General features: G+C 41.6%; 1 protein-coding gene across 3 annotated transcripts in view; it reads right to left on the bottom strand.

The window, feature by feature from the left end:
- The window catches only part of SIK2 (salt inducible kinase 2), a 55265-nt gene extending 30036 nt beyond the window's left edge, over window positions 1-25229 (bottom strand). The window contains exons 1-4 of one of the 3 annotated variants that reach the window (XM_037409614.1): window positions 25005-25229; window positions 15290-15406; window positions 12050-12113; window positions 2156-2317 (exon numbers count right to left, since the gene is read on the bottom strand). In XM_037409614.1, the coding sequence (XP_037265511.1) occupies window positions 2156-2317; window positions 12050-12113; window positions 15290-15331 (268 nt within the window). In that variant the 5' untranslated portion in view covers window positions 15332-15406; window positions 25005-25229. Of the gene's footprint in view, window positions 1-2155; window positions 2318-12049; window positions 12114-15289; window positions 15407-24388; window positions 24412-25004 lie in introns of those variants that run through there. The other 2 variants (XM_037409612.1, XM_037409613.1) reach the window with 2 other exon arrangements.
- Window positions 25230-25784: the final 555 nt, after the last annotated feature.

Below are 25784 nucleotides of genomic sequence, written 5' to 3'. Positions count from 1 at the left end.
AACCCGCTAGATTAAAGCTCCAAGTACCAAAACTATTTCACTGTCAGATTTTTCACAGATTTATTACCAACAGCTGTGACCCAACAGTGCTGGTGGCCCTATTGGTTTTCAGAATTTTGAGACATCACCACCAATTCGATCTCAATGCTATCAGTTACTACATTTGGGCTGCTTTGTTATAGAGTCCAGACATCATCTCCATCCCAAACTGTTTCTTTAGCTTTCTTCAGCTATCAAATGCCCTAAATAAGAACTTTATTAAAACAGAACTGCATCTTCCTGCTACAACAGTTACGAACCCGTTTTAACTTCATCTGATGGTAGCTTTTAGTATTTTTACAATTTATTACGAAAGCCCACAACAGAGTATACAGAAAATTAAAAGATAACCATAAACAGTTTACTATCGAATGAAATGAAAAAAAAAAAAATACTGCAAAGCCTCTGCTATTAATTTATATGAAGTGTTAAATAACAGTTTTTACAGTTTTTATGAACCTGCTGTAAAATTCCCACACTGAGATGCTGAAGAGCCATGAAATACAGAGAACATGCCAAAGATCAGATGAATAGGCTTCCCTCTCTAGCTTCAGAGAATCTCTTTTTCACACTTTTCCTTCCGCCAAAGATACAGCCTAACATTCAGATTTAATAACAAACAGTAGCCTAATACTCTATGAAGACCACGGTTCTGGAACTCACATAGGTGTATTTTCCTCTTCCTCAGTTTTAATTTACCTGTTACTTAACCTTTCTGTAAACTCTTAAACCAAGTGAAAAAGATGCTAGAGGTGGAAAGCTGGTGCTAAAAATGACAAAACGAATGTTTTAAATATACACCTAAAACTAAAAGGTCAATACCAAAGCAACAAACACACCCAGGATCTGGGTAAGCTACTCCGTTAATACATACATTGATAAGAAATCCTTCTTAGTCCATCAGTATGGCATCTCATAAGCAAAGATAACCTATTGGTTATTGGTTTTTTTGGGGTGTGGGGGTGGGTTTAACAGCAACGACTATGGGTTCCTTTTCTCTAAATTTAAAGAGGATAAAACTATTTCTTGAGCAGGAATTTTCATCTCAAAGGTGAGTGCTGATTTTAAAAGTTGGTATAGATTCCCCATTCTGATAAACACGACTTGAAAAGATTTAAAAGATACTTCCTGAAGGTGAAGTTAATCCCCAGAAGTAATTACCTAGCCTTCCCAATGTTTGCTGTAGTATTGCAGAGAAAGGGTGAATCTTTGCGATACAGATGTTAACCAGTTAAAACAGGTGTTTTCCTTTAAAAATATAAGGACATGTCTCTGTACTCAGTAGACAAAAAGGAGCGCACCTTTAGAGAGCTGCTGGCACATTTAACACTTTTCTGTAATTTTATCCTTACAGAAAGCACAAGAGATCAAGATACTTTTGCAGTTCATCCATTTCAGAAATGCCAGAGGAAATTCAAGGGTAAAACAATCCAGCAGTGATCTACAACGCAGGAATATTTTATCACTTTACCTTTCTCAGCCTGATTGGCGATCTATTCACACTTCCTTCTCAGATCTAGCAAGCTTACTCCTAGACAAACCAGCTTTTACAGCAGCTGGCCTTCTTTTCCTGCTCCCATACTACTGATGACTGAATTTCAACAGTCCTCCAAGTCAAGATGTCATCTAGCTTTCCCATTTCAAGTGTCGCTGGGCTAAAGTCAGTATGGAAGGATTCGTGAAATTGTAATGAGTTGACAACTGCCAAAATGATTTCCATTGCTAGCAACATCTGCTGTGTCTAAATTTATAATTAAAATGAAATCATGCATGCAAAACGAAAAAAATCAATAAGCTTCCATTTTGAGTTTTTCTAATGTTGAAAGAAGTTATTTGATTAACTCTGTTTTAACCTGAACATCTGGCAGCATTATAGACATGTTATGACACCCACAAAAAATGGCTATAACTCTAAAAATTATTTCCTTTTTCCTGGAAGTATAATAGAGCTAATCTAGGAATTATTTCAGCTACATATACTATGATATCCGTAATGCAAAAATATTACATGTGTTACCACTCTGATTTTTTGTACCTTAAGCACAGCAGGATAAATTGGGTAGCGGCAACTTCATAGAAATAAGGTGTAACTGACTATCATCTACGTTCTGAGTACCTGCTATTTTGATGTTCATGTTGTTGTCAAGCAAAAGATTTTCAGCCTTCAGGTCACGGTGAACAATCTTTCGACCATGGCAATACTCCACTGCTGAGAGGATTTGCCAGAATTTGCGCCTGGCCTCAGACTCACTTAGACGGCCATGGCTGGCGAGGTAATCTGTTAAAAAAAAAAAGCAGGTTTAAATGGATTAGGCAGCAAGCAACAACCCTGAAACTAAAAATGATTCCTCTCAAATAATTAGCACTAGGAAACTCAAAAAGCATTTCAGCTGATCCGTTTCCAACCCATTATTCTCCTCTCCTCCCCTCCAAAAGAATGAAAAACAAACAAACAAACAACAAAAACCCACACTGCTGAGTAATGAAAGTCTACTCTGTTCTTTTATAGTTGCCTGACTATTCTGATAAACATTTTCATATAGCACAACTCCTGTGGAGTGGGGAATACATGGAATAAATAACTGGCTTCACCATCATGGGGTACTTTAAGCTTTAGCCTCTTACCAGTTCACACAGACTTCATGCCACACTTCTCCCTCTGAAGCCTCAACAGAGGCTGCATGGTAGCTCTTAAGTATTTTTTCTCTAGAAATAAAACAAGTACCCACACAGGGTATCCACAAGACCTCTCTTTTGTCTTCATCGCATCGCAAGCAGAAAGAACATTTTATTTTCATATTTGATTATGTTGTGAAAACTAACGTTGGCCCTGAAACAAATGATAGCTCTGAACCCGAAGACTTCATTTATCCTCAGGAACAAAAACAAGCAAAGCAGCAGCTGTGTGAGTCTTGACAGAAACAGCTTCTACAGCCAATTCTATTCTTTCTCTTACAAGGCATAAAATCAAAGAATCAACTGTCAGGATGGTTTCAGAATTGCCTTCAGCATCCTACAAAGAATGCAGTTAATGGCCAAAGTGCAGCAAACGCATATATATATTGTATACAGTTACCACAGGCAAGGGCTGAGCGTATGTACACATGGAGCAATCTCCAACCGCTTGCTGCATCACAACTCGTAGTGAAGTTAAACAAAAAACAGCGAACAAGAACTAAACTGCTGAAGCTGCCGCCAGACCCTCCTAATTACCACGTATAGAGAAAGCCCCACGAACAGGAATCATCATTTATAGACCAGCTGACACCAACATTTCTGTCTGAATTCAGTTAACAGGTTAAAACAGCTGCTTCGGCAAGTTGAAAAGTGAACGTGACGTAATGGAGGTTTTGAGCCTACACTTCTGTTTGTTTAGAAGAATCTCTGACAAAATCCGTAAGTAAAATGATTAATCATCTCTTCTGAGCTAGTCAGGTAACCTCAGTAACCCAAAAAGGATCATCTTGCCCAATACAATGCCAAAGCAGAATACCTGGCCTTGTTAAGTTGTGGTTGTTTTATCTTTAATAAAATACCATTCACAGGCTTTATAGGTGCTTGCAACGTTTTTATTTGAGCTTTTCTGCTTTCTTCATGATATGCAGAGAGGACCTGAGCAGCTCCCATTAAGCACAATGTAAAACCTGAAAACACATGTCCAGTGAAACTTCCCCCATGGTGTACTTCTGCTTCATTGTTACTACAGATAAGGACAAAGAAATAAGTTGTTCAGGAAGAGGGGGGCACAGACCCACCCACCAACCACGAGGATTTTTGCAAATATTCAGACAAACGTGAAAAAGAAAGTATTTGTTGTCAGACTGTATAAACCTGACCACTTCATTGACCTTCCATTCTTACACATGGAGAGTTCTCCACTGCCACCTGGGTCACTAGACTGCACTGTCATTAAGTGCTCCAGACAGTATCATCTTGATAATCCAAACGACTTCTGAATTATATTTTCACTTGTATGATTTAAATAAACAAATGCAAGCCTTAATACACCATCTTCTTAATACGCTTAGTAAAACAAGCTTATTTCAAAGACGTTTTATAGGGGGATCATTTAGGAAAAAGGTCTACATCCCATTACCGAGGCAACTTAATTTTTGTTTCACTTGCGGTGGGATTGAAATGATTTCACGCGCTGCTGCTACTGCCTCCCAAGCACATTCTGCGAGCACAAAGGTGGCTTCCTGAACCACCTGAAGTGGCAGCCTAGAGACCTCAGTTGCAGTATACGCATTTCAGCATCCCTCAAAAGGCATTTTTGAGCAAAGCACATTAGACCTGATCTCTGGAACCTGCGGATCTTAAAACTATCCTCAGATCTTCTAACCTACCTAAGCCTTAACCTGCTTTCAGCTGGTTTAACTTGGCAATGCAGAAGAACAAACAAAAGCCTGGCAGTAAGGGGAGAACATAATATTTGCAAGCTAAATATCATTCAGTCACAAAGTGACTGACAAATCATACAATAAAGGTGAAGTCGGATATCAAAGGCACAAACTAAATTACACTGAATGCAAGCCAGCTCTTTAAACTGTTAATCCATCATTTGTTAGCAATGCAGCAAACAAGTTAATTAATCCAAGCTGTCATTTGCTTTTACGGCTTTAGCCTGTCAGGACTTTATATTTCAAGCTTCCAAACCACCCTGGCCTTAAATATTCCACCAATCTAGCAGTCTGCACAGAAGAGGTCATTTATTCTGAAACACACTGCTTTCCTGGAGAAGTAAAACATACCACAGCCTATCTAAATAGGTGATGGTATGTGCAAGGATGCTGTTTGTGCATTAACTAGCTTGCAAATAGGAAAGGCTGGGATACAGGCAGCGTGCCAGCCCCCAGGTTACAGAAACCACTTCGAGACAGCTGAAACTTGCTGGAGACGTTCTGCCACAACTGCTAGAATCTGGACACCGTTTGAATATGTGCGTCTATACATCTCTGGAGCTAAGGACCACAACCCGCAGTTTTTATTGCGGATACGTAGAGGAAAGCATCCTGTTGTACCTTGCAAGACTGAAATAGCAAAGCTACCCGTGCTTTCATAAACGTATCCTTTGACAAATCTTAGCCTCGTGTCACGCTTTCTGGTTAGATGTTTCTACGAGAGGGTTTTTTTTCATTTTTCTATAATAAAATAGAAACCAGAAGTTATCTTAGATTCAGCTGGATCCCCAGCAGAAAGCAGCAGGACCTTTGTCACAAGGCAGCCTCCCATCCAGCCTTTTCAGTAGTCCAAAGTGCACTCGTTTAGTGGGCAACTGAAAGACTAAGATGGTATTTACCTCATATGACTCCAGAGACACTGGCTGCCAAACCCAGTGGTTAATGCTTTCCATTTAAAATACGGCCCTTTTTTCAGGTGGGTATCTGTACGCGTTTTAAAATTTGGTACGTTAAGGCTCTGTTCAAGAGGCACGTACACACCGAAGCGAGTACAGCGAAGGATAATGAAGATGATTAAGGGACTGGAGTGCTTGTACAAGGGGAGGCTGAGAGTGCTGCAGGTGTTCAGCCTGGGGAAGACAAGCTGCAGAGGGGAATCTTACGTGTGTAAATACTCGACAGGAGGAAGATCACAAGGCCAGACTCTTCTCAGCAAAAGCACCCAGCAAAAGGGTAAAAAAAAGCGGGAACTAACTGAAACACAGGAAATTCAATTTAAACCTAAGAAAAAGGGGTTTTTTTCTGGGCAGGTGGTCAAGTGCTAGAACAGGTTGGCTAGAGATTGTAGTTTCCACCCACGGTCCTGAGCAACCTGCTCTGGTTGACCCTGCTTTGAGCTGCAGAGCTGGACTAGACATTCTCTACAAAACCTTTCCAACCCCAACGCTTCAGCAACCCGGTTCAGTGTAAGGCAGTGAAGACATGGCTCATCCAGTTCAAATTTAGTAACAAGCAAATAATCCCTTATTAGGGGACACACTGTATTTCTAGTTTTATGAATGCCTATTAACAGAAGCAGTAATAATCAGAGTTTCAGCTAAAGAAATGTATATTAAACATTAGAAAGAATATTTATAGTTAAAAAAACTCACATCCTGAATAGCTTTATCTAGGTTACTGAATCTCTCCCTCTAAGGAGATTTCCAAGAATGGTGTGGCTGATCCTGCCAGGTGTGGGACACAGCAGATAGCTGCTCAAGCCCATTCCAGTCCAGCTTTTTGGATCTCTGCTTAAAACATGTATGATATTGTCCAGGACAAACTGCTAGGTAAAACTAGGCTCTTACAGGTACAGACATACTTAAATACTAATACTCTAAGAAATCAAAGAGATGTCTGAATGTCTCCTTCATGTAGGAGCGTTTCTGGAGACACTTCCACTTAGAAGAGGCACAAGACGCTGAGAAGCTGACGTTGAAAGCACAGAGCATTTTACAATCAAAGACGTCTCCTTAAGGCTTAGTGTTTATTCTGAAAGTACTCTAGAAAACTTGTAAGACTGTCTTTCTGTATAGTCTGAGCTAAGGACAAAAGAACACTACTTCGGCTCCCCAGTGAGTAGAACAAAATCCAGTACAGAATTAAGGTCACTTTGGTTAAACTGTGCATCAGTTACTGCATGTTTCCAAGAGAAGCACTCAGAAAAGTATCAATAAAATTGTAATAGCATTGTTACATCTTTATTTGCACAACTATAGCACACTTTGCATTACTAGTTACTATATATATTTAATGGAGGAGTGTTTTCACATCTAGCTGCTGTTTTGCTTAAGAAACGTTCTTCCAAACATTTACCAGCCTCTCTGTAAGTTCAGTGCTTTGCTATTCAAAAAAAAAAAAAAAAAAGAAAAAAAAAAGATTTACTTTGAGATCTACTTCTCGTGGATGTTTGATTTTGCATTTGTAGAAGATGAGACCCACCAGACCACCTGGGCTGATCTATTTCCCACACAGCCACTGGGTACCCACTGTGAATGCACAAGAGCCTCTTGCAAAAACAGGCTCAAGTCCTAAGGTACCCTCTAGGACAAGGGAGGCAGAGCATGAACAGAACCGGCTAAAGGAGCTTATTTTGCATTTCTGTGCATTACTATCCCTCCACAAAAGTAATTTTTTAAAGCGGGTGGTGGATGCCCTGGCTGGCATCCGGCAAAAGAAATAAACATTTCGTTTCCATTGTGAATGTTTTTGGAAACCTCAGGATAATCTTATGGCTCTTCACAGTAAAGCAGAGAGATGCCTCTGTAAGAGCAGGACTATTAGCACAACAATACAGCCCAACAGTATCCCATTCTTTCCTGGCGGTTCTCTAGGCAGCAGGGTCCTCCCAACCTACCGTCCAATGGCAAAACAGACTGAAGGTTGTAAGGAACACCTAAACAATCCGGAAACTCTGCTATGAGATGTAAAATACCACAGTGAGTATGCAAATGCAGTTAAGCTGTTCTTCCCAGGCACATGCCTGGCAGTTGGAATATTTGCCTCTGAACTGTTCCTTAGTCTTTCTCTCCTTCCTTTTTCTATTTCACACAAGAAATGTGAAGTGCCAGAAAAGTACATACATAGGTATAGTCACCTAGTCATGTGTCAGATCCTGCACTAGAGTGCTAGATGAAGAAGTTGTGCTTATCATCACTTACTTGTTTGATACTTTCACACTAAAACCCAGTGGGAAGCCACATGAGGAAACTGAAGGACAAGATCAAAATAACTGCTCCCAAACTTCAGCCAAAAGCAACACATTCCTTTAAATACAATTGTTAAGCTAGACATAAATCACAGAAGCTGGTAGTTTGGTCATGTTTACTGCTTTTAAAATGCACATGTAGTATGTCAGACTGCAAGCAAGAGGGGGTAGAAAGAACCGTAACTCAAAGTTGGATATTCCCTTTCCCCTTGCTGAACAATTACGTTGGTTTTAGGCTTAATATCTTCCTGCTGCCCAGTCTGGAGCCTTGTAATGGGAACAGTCACTGATGAGGAGCTAGGGAATTAGCCCTTCAGAACAGGTTCCCTGTGGTTATTTTAGCTAACAGATAATCTGCATCCCACCTGTGGTAGAGACTTCAGGTGAGGGGTGCTGAAGGTTACAAGACCATGGCTGTGAAAGGACTTCTAAAAACACAGTGGAAACTGCTCGTTAGAAACTTTGTAGATCTGTAAAGGATTTAAGCACAACTGAAATCTTTTTAATTCAAACGTTTTATTACATCTAAAGACCTTAACAAAAAAAACAAATCTAAAATGTAACAGCATTTTAAGTGCCTAGGCTAAACACATTATTTATTGCAATGACATTAACTGACAAAAGGCAAATTCAGAACTGCTGTGGAGTATACAAAATTTCACTGAAGCTATGACCACAGCGAAGAATGTTAGTACAGGGGCTGAAAATAATCCTGTCCATGAACTACCAGTCAGCACTATGAAACGATGGTTTAGCAGAGTTGAAAAGACTCAATGAGGTTTAATACCAGGCTACTCACAGTGAACTTGAAAGCCTGACATGGCATTAAGAGAACATTTACCAGTTACCAACTACTGACAACCATCTTTAAGAGCATGCTACCTTCTTTAAAGTATCTTATTCAAGAGGAAGATAGAAAAAGGACTTCTATAAACTCTCACAAATTTTGTACATCGCTGAATAGCAAAGTCACTCAGAAGAGCTATCACAAAGGCTAACTTCAACCCAGGGAGTCTAATCTCTCTCTCAGCTCCTCCTGTACTCGGAGAGGAAAAAAGAGGCTCCTCTGGAGGGTGAGTCAAAGCTCTGAACCAGCCCCTGGAGAGGCCTCTCACTCCTCACTGATTACAGAGGAACAGGAAGGAAGATCAGCCCCACCAGACTCAAGTTTGTCTTTCTCATCATACTTCTCCCACCTCAGCAGCTTTTGAGTAAAAATTTAAATAAGCTGCTCCATGCCACAAACCTAGAGCGAGTTTTTTGTCAGTTGTTTTTTAAGACCCCCCCCAAATGCAAAGGTTAGTCAAGGAACAAAACAAAGCACAATACTTAAATGCTGCCAGGAGACTGATTAACTAAACAAATAGTGGGTTCCACAGGTTTCTAACAGAAAATGAAAGTCCCCCCCAAAAGCAGGATTATGCGTGGCAAAATGTTCAAAACGTTGAAGACACTTGGGTACAGGACTCCAGAAGAGAATCCCACTATTTGTGCTGTTTGGAAACTACGTGTTGTAAAAGGGAGACTTTATTTCACACACATTGTTAGACTCAACATAGCAAATTCAATATACTCAAAGAAGGATCAGGACAGGAAAGAGGAAAAGCTTGCAAGTCACCTTTCTACTTTTTTGGTTTTTAAAATACTACCTTACTTTTTTTTACCTTCCAGTTACATCAAAGTTGCCCTGGACATGACATCCTGCTTTTGACACAAGCAGCCTAATGATAAGGACTTAAAGGTGGGAAAAGATAACCCAGACAAGAAGACAGAACTTTGAACATTTGAGTTCTGTTTCCATGCAATCCATCCCCCTGCCCCCCAGTGTAAAAAAAAAAAAAAAAAAAAAAAAAAAAGATCAGCCAGGCTCCATCTCTACTGCACTCCAATCACCAGGGCCCTCTACATGCCAAACTCTATTCATTGCCCCCAAGTTCATTCCGCGTGGTGATGCTGACAGTTTCAGAGAAACCCTCAGCAGCTCCGGTTTTGTTACTGCAATGAAAATGCATGTGAGAACTCTAACTGCCTGGATATCAAGCACAGAACTCATGAAATCAGGTCTTAACCAAGAAAGGTTGTTACTTGAACACCTCAGTCCAATTCCTAAACAAAGCAACAGTACCTGCTATATACGAAATATTCCAGGTAAAAAGATCTTTTTTACCTTTGAGACTATTTCTGCTCCTCTCCTATTTTTCTATTCCTTTCTTCCGTTACCCTACTAGGATATGCTAGACTCATTCACGGAAAATAAACTCATTGCCCTGGATACCATTCAAACTTTAAACAAATTTGTTATTACTAGACAGCAATCATTTGCTCTTCACCTAGCACTTACTCTTGTAGTTCACTGTCTCTTCTGTCTTTTCTGCAGGCTCTCAGACAAGACTTTTTTTCCCCTCTGAAATTCTAACATGTTTCTGCCATTACTTCCACTCTGCTTCCTCCTCCAAAAACACGTAACAGTGGCAAATACAACCGCAGAATATCCCATCCTTAATTACAAAAGCCCCTCTGAGAAGTTATTCCAATAGATCAGGAAAAAATAATTTAGAAAAGCCTGCACAGAAATACTAAATGTCTAATAATGGACCCAGAAAGATTTCTTAATTTTTTTTTAAGAGCAAACAAGGTCTAAGAGAATTAGCTAAACTCTGCCTGAAACACACATTAAAGTATCTGCACACAGGGAAGGTCTCAGAGCCTAAAAAGCTTTTGCTTCTCCAGAACGAACAGAGAGATTAAGTCAAAGTTTTACAGGAAGCGATACATATAAAAGCCAAGGCAAGAAGCCAAAAAGAGTTACCATCCAAGCTACTTTGAGAATCTTCAGCCACGCTGATTCAACTTCTGTATTTTTTGCCTTCTGTTAATTTGTCTTCCCCTATGGCCACCTAACTTTCTCACATAAAGCAGCAGCTAAAAAACCTTCTGGTCACGTAAATGCAATTTAATACGTTGTTATAGAATCTTGACTGAGTACTGAGAATGTTTCATATATGAAACCTTAAAATTACACAAGACACACGAACTTAACCTGATGTAGGAATAAAGGTAATTTTTAGATAGATTTTTGTCTTAGGCAAGTCTGCATACAAATCTTGCAAGATAAACAGCCTCCAGTGTTGTAGTTCCCAAGGCAAGTATCAAGATGAAAAGATTTCAGAAGGAAAAAACCCAAGCACAGTTGTAGCTTCATGGCTGGGCTTCAAGATTAGCACTGGTTTGAGAAGCAGCTTAGAAGGTGAGAAACACAGAATCCCCTTTCTTCTTATTCAGTGTTTCCAGATGGTATTCAGTGTAAAGCAAATCATGCTGTTCCTTCAGAAAAATACACCACAACACAAAAACCAAACCCAAAGCAACAAAACCCACATTCCTGAGAAAGGCACAAGATATTCAAAGGTTACCAGACCCCAAAACGGACCTACTCTAACACGCTGTATACAGAAATGGGAGTTATCGTCTTGGTATTTTTATCATCCCAGCCTTACTAGAACACTGTCTTGCTATTCTGCAGGTTGTAAACTATGTCAAATGAGTTTATGAGCAGCAAGCTCGTCTTTGGTCAAAAGAACACTGGCTCACACAAATATTTCATCAGCTATGCAGGAGCTGAAAAAAGACTTTGACCGCTAATGCACATTATAAAGTTAAAGGCGCTAACACAGGTCAAAATGAAATGCATTTGAACTACTTAATATCACATATTTCTTCTTTGTGGCCTAAAAAGGAGCACCGCAACATATAGCTCGTTCTGGGGAAAAATTCAGCTTGTCCCTCCTTGAAGGGACTTCACTGCTACCCTAGCCTCAATACCTTAGAAAAATCTCAGAACTGTAACTTGGGACATGTAGGCACCGCACAATTATAGAAGACAAAACATCCTAGAGGTAACCCATAACGGCACAGCAGACCGTAAGCCTGACTCCTTGAAAGTTACGACATTTACCCAAGCTACACTGATGGAGAGCTGAAAGGCTACAACCTGGCTGCCATAACCACGTCTGTGTTACACAGGCACAGAAGATTTTATTACTGCGGCCGTTACCACAATCAGGAAGGAAGAGAGCGTGCAGGAACCTCTTTCAATACTAGAATGCAAGCCTCAGGAGTGTGGAATCACTTTTACTATTCACTCCATCAGTAGTTTTTAACCTTTTTCTTAAGTTAGCATACGCTGGAACAGCTTTCCCTAAAGTTTTAGTTCCAAAATGAGAAACAGTGACAGTCATCACACATCTCGTGACAAAGGAAAGTAACATACTACATTGAAAGGGAACCTCGGGCAAGATATACAATTAACAAACTTCAGAAGTTAACGTTAAAATGTTGAACATGAGAATATTCTCTTGCTTACCGAAAATTTCTCCATTTTTGGCAAATTCTGTCACAAGGTACAACATGCTTTTGGTCTCCATCACCTGTTGATGGAGAAATCACACATGAGATTGTTTGCGGGAAGAGCAAATAGCAACCCCCCCCCCAGTGGATACTTCTTTTCATGGTTCTCTTCTGATAAAGACGTGAAAGTCTTTGCCTTGCACATACAGTTATCTCAATCTTTCACTTCGTTTTTTTTTTCCAAATTACCTCAACAAGTTCAAGGGGAGCACTTGCATGCTAAGCACAAGGATAAGGTTTAAATACTTCATAAAGCCACCGTACAGAGGTGGTGGTGGACAGGATTCCCAGCCACAGGCAACTAATACAAAATTACTGTATCCTCAGCAGCTAGTTAAAAGACTTTCCTTTAAGGAATTAGCCTAAAGTAATTCCCTTGCTCAACTTTTCTAACATGCTGATGGGCTGATGCTTGCAAAAGAAGACTGGGACAATACTGACCGCTGTTACCAACAGTTCTCCAGTTACAGAAAGAAGAAAAAAAAAAAAAAAAAAGAAACCCAAGTGAACATCAGTCTTGTTACCTGGCAAAATTCAGGTAAAAGTACCACAATCACAGAATCCCATTGTACGGTTGGATAGTACAGCACAAAACTATCACATCCTCACTATATCATCTGGTGGGGAGAGTAAAAAAATAAAAACAAACCATCAAGCTTTAAGCATCGTCTACTTCTTCTGGTAAGCTTCAGCCTTCCTCTTACAAGAACTACTCACAGTTCAAAAATATGGGAGGCCAGAAGGAATAGAGATAAACAGGAAAAAAAGAGGGTAAGGGGAAGACTTCAAAACTTTTCCATGAACGGTTGTTCATGGCCTTGAACAAAAGATTTCACCCAACAATTCAAAATTCCATACTTCCACGATATAAGCTGGGAAAAGGCAGCCCAGTCAGTTATCTGGCAGCTTTCTTTCTAATGATCTACTCAATTGCTTAAACAGCTACTCAGGAATGCGTTGTACAAACAGCATAATCAAAAGATACACTGAAAGTGAAAAATCCTCTACTTCAAAATAAAAGAGTAATTTGGGACTTCCCTGCAGTGCAATACGATTTCAACACTTAAGACATTTTGGGCCTATTTCAATAGCCACAGTAAAATAGCTCAGCCTGAGCTGTCTGCGGACAAGGCCTTCCTGAATTTGATTTTTGCATTTATGCACAAGTTTAAAGGCCCTAGGAGACTGTTCACAAGTAAACTTTTTAGAGGAATGCTTTTTTAAAAAAAAAAAAGAAAAAAAAAGGCAAATCCTGAAAGATATATAGATAGTTATAAAAACAGCAGAATTACCAAAAACTGACAAGCCAGCAGACAGAACAAGACGGCAGTTCTTCAGTCACTCCTGCACCCTTGTTTAATTCTACAACAGCTAAGCATATTATGACTGAAATGTCTGTATCTGAAGGCAAAACAGTTTGGAAAGTCTGTTTTAAACCAGCATTTGGAGACAGAAAGCTGCAACAGCCTGTGGATTACATAGAGATGGAACCATTTTTAATCAAGCCAAGATTGCTAGCTTCATTACCTAACTTCGATAATCCTCAGCAGTTCCTTGACATAAGACAATCCAGAAACTTGTAGCGTGGACAAAGTGCAGTTATGGACACACTACACAAGCAAACTAGTGAGACAGTTTGACTGAAGGCTTTTAAAAAAGTCAACTCACCTATCTACCAAATGCATTTCTAATAAGCCAACTCCTTAGCAGTAAAGCTGTAAGCACCACCTAACAATTGGCCTCCTCTTCAAGTGATCTTGCTGATCTCCAGGCTTAATTTCATTGTTCTCAGACTCTCCTCTACTATTTTTGTGTTTTGTCATTAATTCAGAAGGAACTGTGGCAGGTATTACTCAAGCTAGTTGAAATTTAACTCGCTAAGGTCCGCCTCTACTCAGTGAAATCAACATTTTAAAAGAGCAAGCGCCAGTCTCTCCCATAAGGTGAAATTAAAGCTAAATCAGTCTAAACTGGGATCTTGGTCTTTAGTCAGTAGAACAACTCCAACACCACAGGTCCAAGTCCTTGTGCTCACATTGCCTTGATAGACATCATCAGATGAACTCAAATTCAAAAGTTTAGTTTTAGCACGCACAAACCTTCATTTGTTTGTTGAGCTAGGTTTATGTGAAACAAGCACAAGAGTATCTCAGAAGCACCATCTGACTTGTTAAACAGCACACTGACCGACCCCAAAGGGAACATTCCCAGGAAGGCCTTAAAAGCAAGAGTTATCCGAAGCAGAAGCCTCAGCTTCTGAGCCAGCAGCCTCAAACATTTTACCATAAGCTAACAGGAACAGAAAATGAAAGAGAAGAGAAAACAAACCAAACTATATTTTACTATACAAACTACGTGCACTAAAAAAGTCACAAGTAAAAACCTTCAAAAGTTTTCATTATCTGCACTATCGCAAGTGCAGGTTTATCTCTTACGTAAATACATATTGTTGTACCATAATTATTCATCATTTGTGTTCTAAAGGGATGCATTCAATTCCACAACATACATAGTTCACTTTAGGATAAATAACAAGTTGTCCACATCCACAGTGAAATGCAAGACTCCAACAAAAATAAATCTAAAGAACTAGTTATCTGTCTCCTCGTAAATGCACTTTGAGATAAAGTGTCTGGGAAGCTTTTCCTTGGTGCATGCATTTACATCACAAGCACGTCTGCAGAATCTGGATTTACGTATCCTCATGTCTTATCATCTTTGGATAAGAAAAAAAGGCTGCAATTACTCCTCGATTTGCAATTCTCAGCCAAGACTCAGCTCAAGAAAACCACTATAACCTCGCAGATCCTCCCAGCTAGTACTTACTCACTGTGGACACATTACGTTGAATATCCCTACCCTGCTCTAGCTTACCTTGTCTGCTAACAGGAAAAGCCTCATCACCAGGTATTTCCAACTCAGCTCTTTCACTAACATGAAATTTACAACCTTCTGTGTATTTTTAGCCGATTTCAGGTATGTGTGAGTATCTAACATGGCCAGCCTCGTGGTACCATAGAATAAAAAAAGACCACAACTGATGCACTTCCAATAAAGTGAAACACTTATCCAACACAAATCAGTTCCAGAAAAGTTGACTTTGTCACAGGCTGGTGATCTGCCAGGAGTCACTGGTGTAGAGTGAACTCTTCATACAGGAGCAAGAGAAGAGGAAAACCCCCACCGCTAACCATACCTGGTAGAGCTTTATAATGTGCGGGTGATCAAGCATTTTCATTATCTGCACTTCTCGGTAGATCTTCTCCAGATTCACAGCATCCAGCTGAGATTTATCAATGATTTTTATTGCCACCTGCAGACAGACAGCAAAAGTGAGATTAAAGCTCCCCAACACTTTCCTCATTAGTTTAGCCTTTATTATAAAGGGAACGGTGCAACCCCAGATAACTGGGGGCTTTCTTCTACCTCAGAAATACATGTCCCACACTGAAAAACACAGCAACATAACATTAAACACGTCAGTAGCGGCTGCAGGACTATCTCCTAACAACAGTGTCTCAGAAAAAGGAAGTTTTACAAAAAAATGGAAGACACAGAACAGGTGATGGAGGCCAGTGCTCCAACGAGCCCAGGTGCAGAATGTTTTTATATCAGTAGCAGGTGGGAGCAACTGATGACCCTTCATGGAGCAGTGTTGTAAAGACAAAGATCTTCTTTAAAAGCCTAATGGTGTCCATTTCTCAAGTCAAGGTAGCCAATCTGAATTCCACAAAAGAAAAACGGTATTTTAAAAGAAAAACTTTTGACTCAATACAAATAATCAAAACATGGTGGATCCATGTGTTTTCAGCCGTTACATGCTTATTTTAACTGTAATTAATATGCTACTACATAAGGACATCTACAGTTCATCTGTTCAGGGAAAAAACTCTGTACAGATGTTTATCACTCAAACCTTGCAAACAGATCTCGATTAGTTCAGAAATCAGATCTTGTTTTTAGCCAATACCTGCAAAGTGAATTACAGACAACTAAGCATGTTTAGGAGACTGAAAATTTCAAACAGAAGACATTTAAAAAAAACATTAAAACAAAGAAGAAAAATATAGCTGCTATAAAAGCCATGATGCAAAGGATAACAATACTAAAAACTATTGAATATAGAAATGGTGTTTATTCACCCTGAATATCTCATTATTAATGCTGAAGCAGGAGCAAACAATGTTAGTCACACAAATGCTTCCAATTATAACTGCATTTCACAAACTATTGAACTATGGGAGACAGCTGCTATGCAGGAGACTAAAATCCACAGGAGGTGAACCTCATTATCTCCTGTAAGGCTGATTATGGACTCACCTGAATTCAGAATTAACTATTTATTGACTTCATTTCAGTATGCTTTGGCTTGATAACCTCTTCAAAAGTCACTTGTCTTCCCCAACCACCAGAAAAACAAGGTTCTGCTATGAGTGAATAAATTGATCTAGCTTTGTAATCAATGAAAAGTTGGTTTTAGTTTTAAGGTGCAAGATGCAGTCTTACCTAGCTGAAGCAGAACAAGACTATTTTCCAAAGCAAACAAACATTTTTTAAAAACTTTTTTCAAAAGACAGGTGGGGGTTTTGTTAATCAAATGTTTGGTTGATGTGGAACTTGCTTAAAGCAGATTTACCAAAACCCAGTATATATTTGTAAGAATAATGTTACATACATTAGACAGCAAACAAGAAAAAAGGTTCACAGCCCACAACACCTTCACCATTACCCTTGAGTTACTCCATAGTCTTTATTCTTCAAAACCTAAGAGCGGACACTTTGGAAGAAGCGGTACCTAAAAGGGCATTCAGCCACTCCACACTGCCCTCTTCCCCCCCAGCTCCCTGCAACTTTCTTCTATCCTAGTATAACAGAGGGCAATTTAGGGGATCCTAATGCCTTATCTTTTCAAAACACGCTTCTCTCTTTTGTCTTCTGCTAGCTATTTGTATTTACAGCCCTCTCCGTAAAGCAGCTACTCTGCCCTCTCGCACGTGACACTACACTGCACACTGAGAAGCACACACGAACAGTCACGCTCAGGATGGTGCGTCCTAAAAGATTACAGGTCTCCCTTTGAAAGTTTCTGGGTTTTGACTATAAACCATGCAAATAAAACCTGTGGAACACCTGCTTCTGCTCCTTTTTGTTACCCGCCTCATCCTGTTCCCATTCCTTCCAACAACATGAATTTGCTGTCTTACACCCGACATGTATAAAACTGGGTAATAAAGGCTTGGCTTCACACACGGAAGGAGTAAGAGACAGGCAGAAGAAGAACAGTAACATGCACGGGACCGGACTATCCAAATGCAGACTTCCCACTTGCTCTTGCCAGGTTTGCACTCCCTTTGACTGCTCCCTGCAGCAATTGCTGTTTCTCTCCGCAGGTCCCCTTCCACTCACCCACGAAGGCAGAACAGCAGGCTGCTGCCCTGTTCCGTCTGACTATGTGCCATGTGGCAGCAGAGGATCCAAACAATCACTCAGCTGCTTAAGAAAAACCACCACACAAACCCCATACCTTTAAGTCCCCCTGGCCTAATTTAAGATCACACCTAATAAAATGACTTCTGGTTATTGTTTACTTTTTTGCAGGTGCAATTTATTGGCCTAAGAAGAAATCACTTCACTAGAAAGTTACAAAACATTGAAATAATCAAACCAAACCATGAAAGCCAGACCAAATTCTTATGTGTCAGGAAATATATATTAACAACGACCCATGAGTCACATTTCTCCCCTTCCTCTAATCTATACTGTGTCTCTGGAATCAACTAGACACACAAGCTGGTTTCTCCTTCATCCTCCACATCTATCCCAGTTCATACCTGTTATTTGAGTGACCTCCAGATTTAAGAGGAATGGAGCCCGCTATTTCTTATTCACAAACTAATGAAAAGATTTATCTGTAGCAATCTTGCACGCCTGTCACAGAATGGTAATACATTCTGTGACATGTGAAAATCATTCCGCGATATGAAAGACTGACATCATTCAGTCAAGCGACAAGGGATCTCCAATCTCGGCTAGATCAGGGTTCGGGAAAGTCTAAATCCTTTATCGATTTAGAGTAATGCAAAAAAAATCCCGCTGCATTTTTTTTGGTGTATTTAAAGTTTAGGCAATCTAATTAGAACAAAGATTTACACAAACAGCATCAGCCTCTCGGTAACTTGCGGTATTTACAGTAGCTTCTCTCTTCACCTCCTCCTTTCTTCACGTAGACAACAGTGTAGAAGCTTTACCTAAAGCCTGCATCACTTGCAATTTTTAAGACTGCCTCCTTCCCAGGCTCTGGTTCATTTAATTTCACCTTACAGTCACTGTGCATTTTCTCCCCATAGTTAGGTATTTTACAAAGCTCTCTTCAAATGCAAAAAAAAAAAAAAAAAAAAAAAAAATTGCAGTAACTTTCTCCCATTTACTCTTCTTGTACATAGGAAATGTGTGCAGTACAGAAAAGCTAATAAAAGCAAAACTATACGGGACTTCAAAGAAAAGAGGTTAGATCTAGCACAGAAGAGGACACCACCCCAACCAAGTGAAACTGCAGCAAAGCAATAAATTAAGGGGGGGTTCGACAGTTTGAACAAAAAAACCCACCAACCAAAAAACCCCCAACAGCAGCCTGCTCTGAGGGCTCATGCCAAACCTTTATCTATCCATCACTGTATCATCAGTTTGATTAGCACAAATATTCATATTTTCTTCTTCTATTCTTCTCACCCCCTCCTTACTAGGAGGGGGAGAATTCTGCAACCGTATGGCTTGCTAGTGCTACTTTTTCCAAAGAATCTTTATTCACATCACCTTATGCTAGTGAAAAACCTAGCTTTAAAAGTACACTGACTCTTGGTGTTTTTTCCAGTGCAGTTTGGCACTTTCACAGTTTGCTCTTAAATTGAGTATTCCTTTTTACTGAAAGGTAAAGTCCTTCAAAATCAGCCGGTTACCATTTCCAAGCCTATCTACAAGTGTTTATGTTGCCAACCTTTTCCAGAGGTATCAGGCATTATCCTGAACACTGCACTTCCTAGCTTCTAATATTTGCAATGAGTTTGAACAAAACAAAGCAAAAAAAAAACCAACCAGTTTTTAACTTGGTTTTCCCAGATAACAGAAGTATCCACTTCTCTAGAAAAACCTAGATAACTCAGTCCTTCAGTTTTAGAGATTAAATATTTCCACTTCCACTTAAATTTCTTAATAATCAGTGCCTACCATAGTTGTATGTTTTCCAAGGTTAACAAGACTATGCAACTATATAACCACTTCATTTACTAAAGTTTATACTAAATTTACTAAAAAGTAAGTATAAAATAAAAACATGCAGAAGACATTTTTCATCTTTACATGGTTAAAATCCTTGAGCAGATCTTATTTCCTGAGCAACAACTAGTAAAAATTCATTAGAGGAAAGAAGCATTTAAAAAAAGTAATAAAAAAATGGGTCATATAAATTTGGGAAGCATGGCTATAAATCCTGCCATAACCTTCACTACACTTTCTGGCCAAGAACAGTGCTTCATGTTCCAGTGTTTTGTGTTTCCCACTTTCTTCCTTTTCCAGAAGTTTTCTATCTCCTTGCTGCACATATTTAGAAATACAATTCCCAAAGACCACTGAAACACCAGAACCAAATCCTTCTGAAAGTGTGTGAGCAAGAAAAATTTTAAGGTCACACATTTCCTAGCACATGATGGCTCCAGAAAAATCCTTCGTTTTGAAACATTTCCTTACCTCCCCATACCACAAGTGACTGTAGGTTTAGAACAAGACGCAGAAGGTGAACACTCCACAGAAGCACATAGTAACATTCTATATTGTCTATACAAACATTCCCAAAATTGCAACGCTATTTACTGAATTGCAAGCAAAAAACCCCAAAAAAACAGTGATGCATTGCAATGTATCACTGATGAAAGTTCGCTGCATTTGTAGCTTTGGAGTCTGAAAAGATCCCTTTTGTTTACACACTGGGCATCCAGGTACAACAGTGCATCAAGGACTTGGATGAATACTTCCACAAAAATGTTTTTGTGAAGATACTGCCAGATGATGATGACAGCATTAATAAAATGCTCTTTATTAAGTCAGTTAATACTGAACTCCTGCAGGCAACTATGGAGCTAGAAAGATTATGCTGGATGTGACTTCGCAAATGTTGGGCAACAAATTGTTTTGGAGCACTACAGTGAGCCACTGTCTCAGCAGGCTGCTTGCTACCTCTGTCATCACATCAAGAAAAGCATTTTTGTGCTGCTACATCCATAATCTGTTCAAAAAAAGACAAACAAGACTTCTTTAGCTAGATCATTCAGTTATCAGCTATCACTAATATATTCACAGAAGTCTGTGTTGTGCAACCACATTAGCTTGGTCTTTCATATCTGAGATAATTCTAAGCACAGCTCTCCACTAATTAAGAATAGCTTATTTGGGATGCATGAGGGAGAGATGCGAACTAATGAAGAACAAGCTGTATTTCCAGTTTTAATAGGTTTTTAGTTTAAAAAACCCACCACATTACATCAAACCATATTTTGTCTTACAATGGGAAGTTATTCGGTACTATTAAGCAGTTGTTTTTGAACACAGTAAAAGCGTGTGCCTACTTGAAGGAAAAAAAATTTAGTTATTTGCAATCCTCGTACAACTCTCAATGTGTATATTATGTATGTGCACACAGTGGCAAGCTTCTAGAGGAGAAGCAGCATAGTAGCAGCTGGCACCGCTGCTTCTACAGTCAAATGCAGATTAGGTATCTCAGTCTATTCTGAAACTTCAGCTTTCATGCATCTTGCCAGAGCCATAGACTTAGAGAAAAACCACTTGGAAATACTTAAAATCTAGCAACTTCTTCATAATGATGTGAGAAGGAACAGTGCATTCAACGGCAACTGCTCACTTTTGTCCATAATCTCAGCTGTGTCACGATGACAGGCAAAAGGGAAGTAATTCTTAGAGGTGGAGAAGCTGCTTCAAGATGGGGAACAGTTTCTTATCCGAAAAGTGCATTTTGTTCCTGAATATACAGCTTGCTAACACCTACTAGCATCTTGCAGAGATGTTGGAACATCACTTTATCTTTTGAAGACAGTGCAGAGAGACCGACTACATATAGAAATGATTTCTCATTCCACTAGTACGGTCAATCATACTGCTACAGCACAAGCAAACTACCTCTAATTTGGCACATGCCAAAATAAGGACAATTACACAACTTTTGCAACTCTATCTTTGGCTTTTTTTTGGTTGCTGTTTTGTTTTGTTTTTTAAATAGTTATCACTACTCTTAAGGAAAATAGCCCATGGCTGCAAACAGTTACACCAGCACTGTAAGTCTTTTTGTCTTCCCCCCCCGCCCAATAGTGTCATTTTCCCACTGAATTACTCCACTAACCCAAACTGTTGCTGGAAGTAAACAGGGAGCTGCTGCCTCCGCTTGTGTCATTCCCTTTTACACGTACCTAAGCACACTCGATCAGGCACTCACATCTAAACTAGTTTCACATCTTGTACCAGGAGCCAGCAATTTTCAGAGGTAAGTGCCAACCACCTGTAGCATAATGGTGAGCTGTAAGGACATACTAGTTGGAAGGGTTTCATTTTCGTCCGAGGAGCTATGGCGAGTATACTTCTGTAGATGACTAATCCTTAGGGGGTATCAGTTACAGACTTTTGGGGATGGGTGGGGGACACGACTCTTTCACACACAGCCTATTCACAAAGGCTTTCCTTCATCCTTAAAGCGCATTGCTTTTTTCCAAGTAGTACCTTCATCTATCCGAGAGCATTTCACTATTGTTCATTATTTCACAGGTCATCATATTTCACTAGAAGCAAGTATCCATCATCTTGAGCTTCATGTTTTCGATTACTTTTGTTCTCTTTTCTTAGACTCCTCCTTACGAGGAAAAATTTCGCTCACTTGTTCATGACTCTGACAAAAGTTACCGTGAGATCGCAGGATTTCTTGACAACAGGATAAATTAGTATGGCAGGAAAGCGCACGTCATTAAATTAAATGGCAACACACACACAAACAAGCACCACAGGTCACATTCAACCATGCAGCCCCCTCTGGGGCACCCTGTATGGACTGTCATTAAAAAGGGTCATGCGCGACCGCTACTACTACAAATACCTATCAATCCCTCCATTTTTCCTAACTTCCACACTTCTTTCTGTTTGACTATTCAGTCATGCAATTTTAGTGCTGCTTTAATATAGGATTCAAGTTATGTCTTCTAAGTGAGTTTGTGTACACATAAGACAGGGTAGTAGACTCTGTAATCTTCTGCTTCATGCCCAGTTTCATTTTACTTTCACCTATACTTTGCTAGCAATTTATAGCAGCTATATAGATGTATTATTTTCAGTTCAAGTTACAATTTTATATTGATATGTAAGATTTCCATAAAAAGGATGGAACCTGTACATAATCAGTAAGTGCTGATATCTCAAGGTAAAAAGATCCCATTTTTTTTAGTTTAACAGTTATTGGCTAGTCAGAGTTATGTAAAAATCCAGGAAAATATTTTTATAGGTCAAAGCCATATAAAATACAATTTCAAAGTACCGATGCTAAAAAAGCCCAACAACAAACAGGTTCCAAATTTAAAGGGCTGGAATAGAGAGATTCATGAGAAACTCAGAAAAGGCAACAGTCCTTTTAAAAAGGGTTTTCTGAGCAAGTCTCAACAGCAACACAGCACAGGTCTTACCGCAGTACAGACCTGACAATACATAAATACAGCCCTTCCAGAACCTAAAAAGCTAGAATATTCTTCCACTAGGAGTTTAATAAAGGCACATACGAATGTGAGAAATTAGCGACTCAATAAATTTAAGCAACAGTTCAGAACGAGCTTGAAATATGAACAGCCTTCCATCTCGAAATGTTAATAAGCAGGACTTCCACTCCACGTACACAGTGAACTAACACCAAATCAAGTGTGGTGGACCAAACCTGAAGTGCTTATTCAAAGTAGAGTTTGGCTAGAATCAATTTCCGCCAGCATCACTAGAACTAATCTTAACAGGGCTCCCCTTCCTCAGACACCACGTTAATACTTCCAGCAACTAACTCAGCAGTTAAGTTCCAGATAAACACGCTTGCACCACTTGCTGCAGAAAGTCAACGTAGCTGTACTGAAAAATGAAAGACCTTGACACAGATCTCCAACAACAGGCAAACGTGCTGTAAAAAAGTCATGCAGAACACAAAAAGGCTTCAGACTGGACACAAGGCTCCTCAGAAGAGGAAAGCTGGTTAAAGAAATTCAAGACTATATCAGAACGCACTGGAATTCAGCAGTTTCTTAGGACAAAACATGGAAAAAACATGCCAGAGGTGGGGAGCTGTTAAGCTCTAAGTTTTCTGTAACCTTTGTTATTTTGAACAATAGGAAACAAATATACTTTCTAAAATGACAAATAACGACTAAAGCTTTCATCCCCATCACACAGTCTGCCAAAGAAATGGGGAACTGAAAAGTAAATGACAACTTAGTATCTTCAAGTTTAGAAGTTTGGCATATGGCATCAACTTGGGAACAGAACACTAACATTACAAGGTCTCTGCTTGGCTCTTCAGTAATAGCAAGGAAGAATTTAAAAAATAATTAACAGTTTAGTATGAAACTTGAGAAATGAGGCAGTAAGAGAAATTTCTTTTAATACTTGGGATGCAAAGCTCACCTATCGCTGCATGGCCAGAACAATGTTAGCATCGCAGGTTTGTTTTCCTTAACTGAAGTCCAAGCTAAGGGTATTTTTCATTCCAGTAAGGAACGATTTCACCAGAGAAGACCACTGCACCTGAATAACTGTGGGTCTCTTCAGTTTTGTACTTGTACTCCGGACAATATTTTATTCACTTCTGTCTGGTACAGAGCAGCACAGTAAGCTCTTCTTCAGTAAACAATGAAAGCAACCATAACAGAGCCTTACAAAAAACCTTACCTCTAGGTGTAGCGACTAGAACTACCTAAGAAGAAAATGTAAGAGGATGCTGATCTTTCAAAGCCATTACCCTCGTCAGATACCTGTTTTTAAAAAGTGAACATGACTACATTTTATCCACGCAGGCTTACACTGATTTTTCTTTTAGGTGAAGCATGAGATACCAACAATCTACAGGGTAGTAATTACCGGGTAACATAAATGGGGGGGGGCGGGGGCGGTTAAACAAAGAGACTAAAAATGGTTGAATTTGGTTAACAGGCAGGATGATGCATGGAAGAATTCAGGACACACACACTAAAGTTCCTTCGCTAAAACAGATTACCGAGGTAGGAGGACTGCTGATCGGCGAGTACTGGCCGGGTCAGGAAACCGTAAAATATTCGGGACGTGAGAGCAGGCGCCACGCAAGGTTGGCACCTTCCCTATGAACAGAAAGTTGTCCCTGTGCGACGGCTGGGACTGAGCCGCCTGTCCCCCGGCCCAGCACCCTTGCCGTGCCCGCCGCCGGGCCCGGGGGCAGCCGCTGCCCGGCCGGGGCGGGGGGAGCGGGCGAAGGAGAGGGGCGGGCAGCGCTCCGGCCCCCCAGCCCGCCGCAGGGCCCGGCACCTCCGGCACGTTAAGATGTCCCCCCGCCGGCCCTGCAGGAGGCGGCCCCGGTGCGGAAGGGACAAAAGGCGCAGGCTGCCCGCACGGCCGCCGCACGCCCCCAGCCCCCGAGGCAGGCGGCCCCCGCGGCCCGCCCGCCCCCCGCCCCCCCAGGGCCAGCCGCCCTCCGCGCCCCGCCGAGCTCCCCCCCAAACCCCGCGGCTGCCCCCGCTCCGCTCGCACCCCCCACGCCCCGCGGGCGCCCCAGCCCCGCCGCCCGGCCGGCCGGGCCCGGGGAGCCGCGGGCCGCGCTAGGCCCGGGGCAGGGGGCGCCGGCGGCCCCCGCGCCTCACCTCACCTCGCTCCGCGTGATGCGGTGCCGCGCCAGCTTGACCACGGCGAAGTTGCCTTTGCCCAGCGTGCCCTCGATATCGTAGAAGCCGACGCGGACGGGCCCGAGCCCGCGGGGCAGCAGCGCGGGGGGCCGCCGGGGCTCGGCCATTACCATGCTGGGCTCGGGGGGCGGCGGCGGCTCCGGCGGCGGCGGCTGGGCTCTGGCTGCGGCGCCCTGGAGCCGCGCCGCCCCTCCGCCGCCGCGCGTCACCGCGGGCGTCACGGCCGGGCGGAGCCTCTCGCCATGGCAACCGCAGCCACCGCGGCGGGGCGGCCGCCCCGGGGCCTCGGCCGTCGCACGGCGCCCGCGGGCGCTGCGGGGCCCTCCGCCTCGCTGCTGCTGTTGTGGGGGTCCCCCCGCCCGGCTCCCCCGCCGTGCCCGCCGCCCCTCGGCTGGGGACGCGACCACCCGGCCCCAGGAGTCTCTCCGGCCCTGACTCAGGGGCTCCCCAGGGGCAGGGGAGAGCCCGGGCTGCGGCCCCGGGGTACTCGGGTTTCCTGACAGGAATACCCTCTCCCTGGCAGCCAGCAGCATTCCCAGTGGGCCGAGTTATTCCACACCAGGAATTTGCCTTTCCTCAGTACATCAGCCTCCCCGAATCCCGATGGGCATCGCACGAGGGTCACCTCGAGCGCCCGCCGGGTGCAGCTCTGGGCCCCACGACCTCGGGAGGGTGCCAAGGCCCTGGGACACGGCTGGAGGGCGGCCGGGGGGGCGGCAGGGCTGGCCATGCTCCGTG

Source organism: Falco rusticolus, chromosome 16 (genome assembly GCF_015220075.1).
Source record: "Falco rusticolus isolate bFalRus1 chromosome 16, bFalRus1.pri, whole genome shotgun sequence".
NCBI lineage: Eukaryota > Metazoa > Chordata > Aves > Falconiformes > Falconidae > Falco > Falco rusticolus.
Note: the sequence above shows the minus strand (reverse complement) of the source record. Positions and strands in the feature narration are given on the sequence as shown.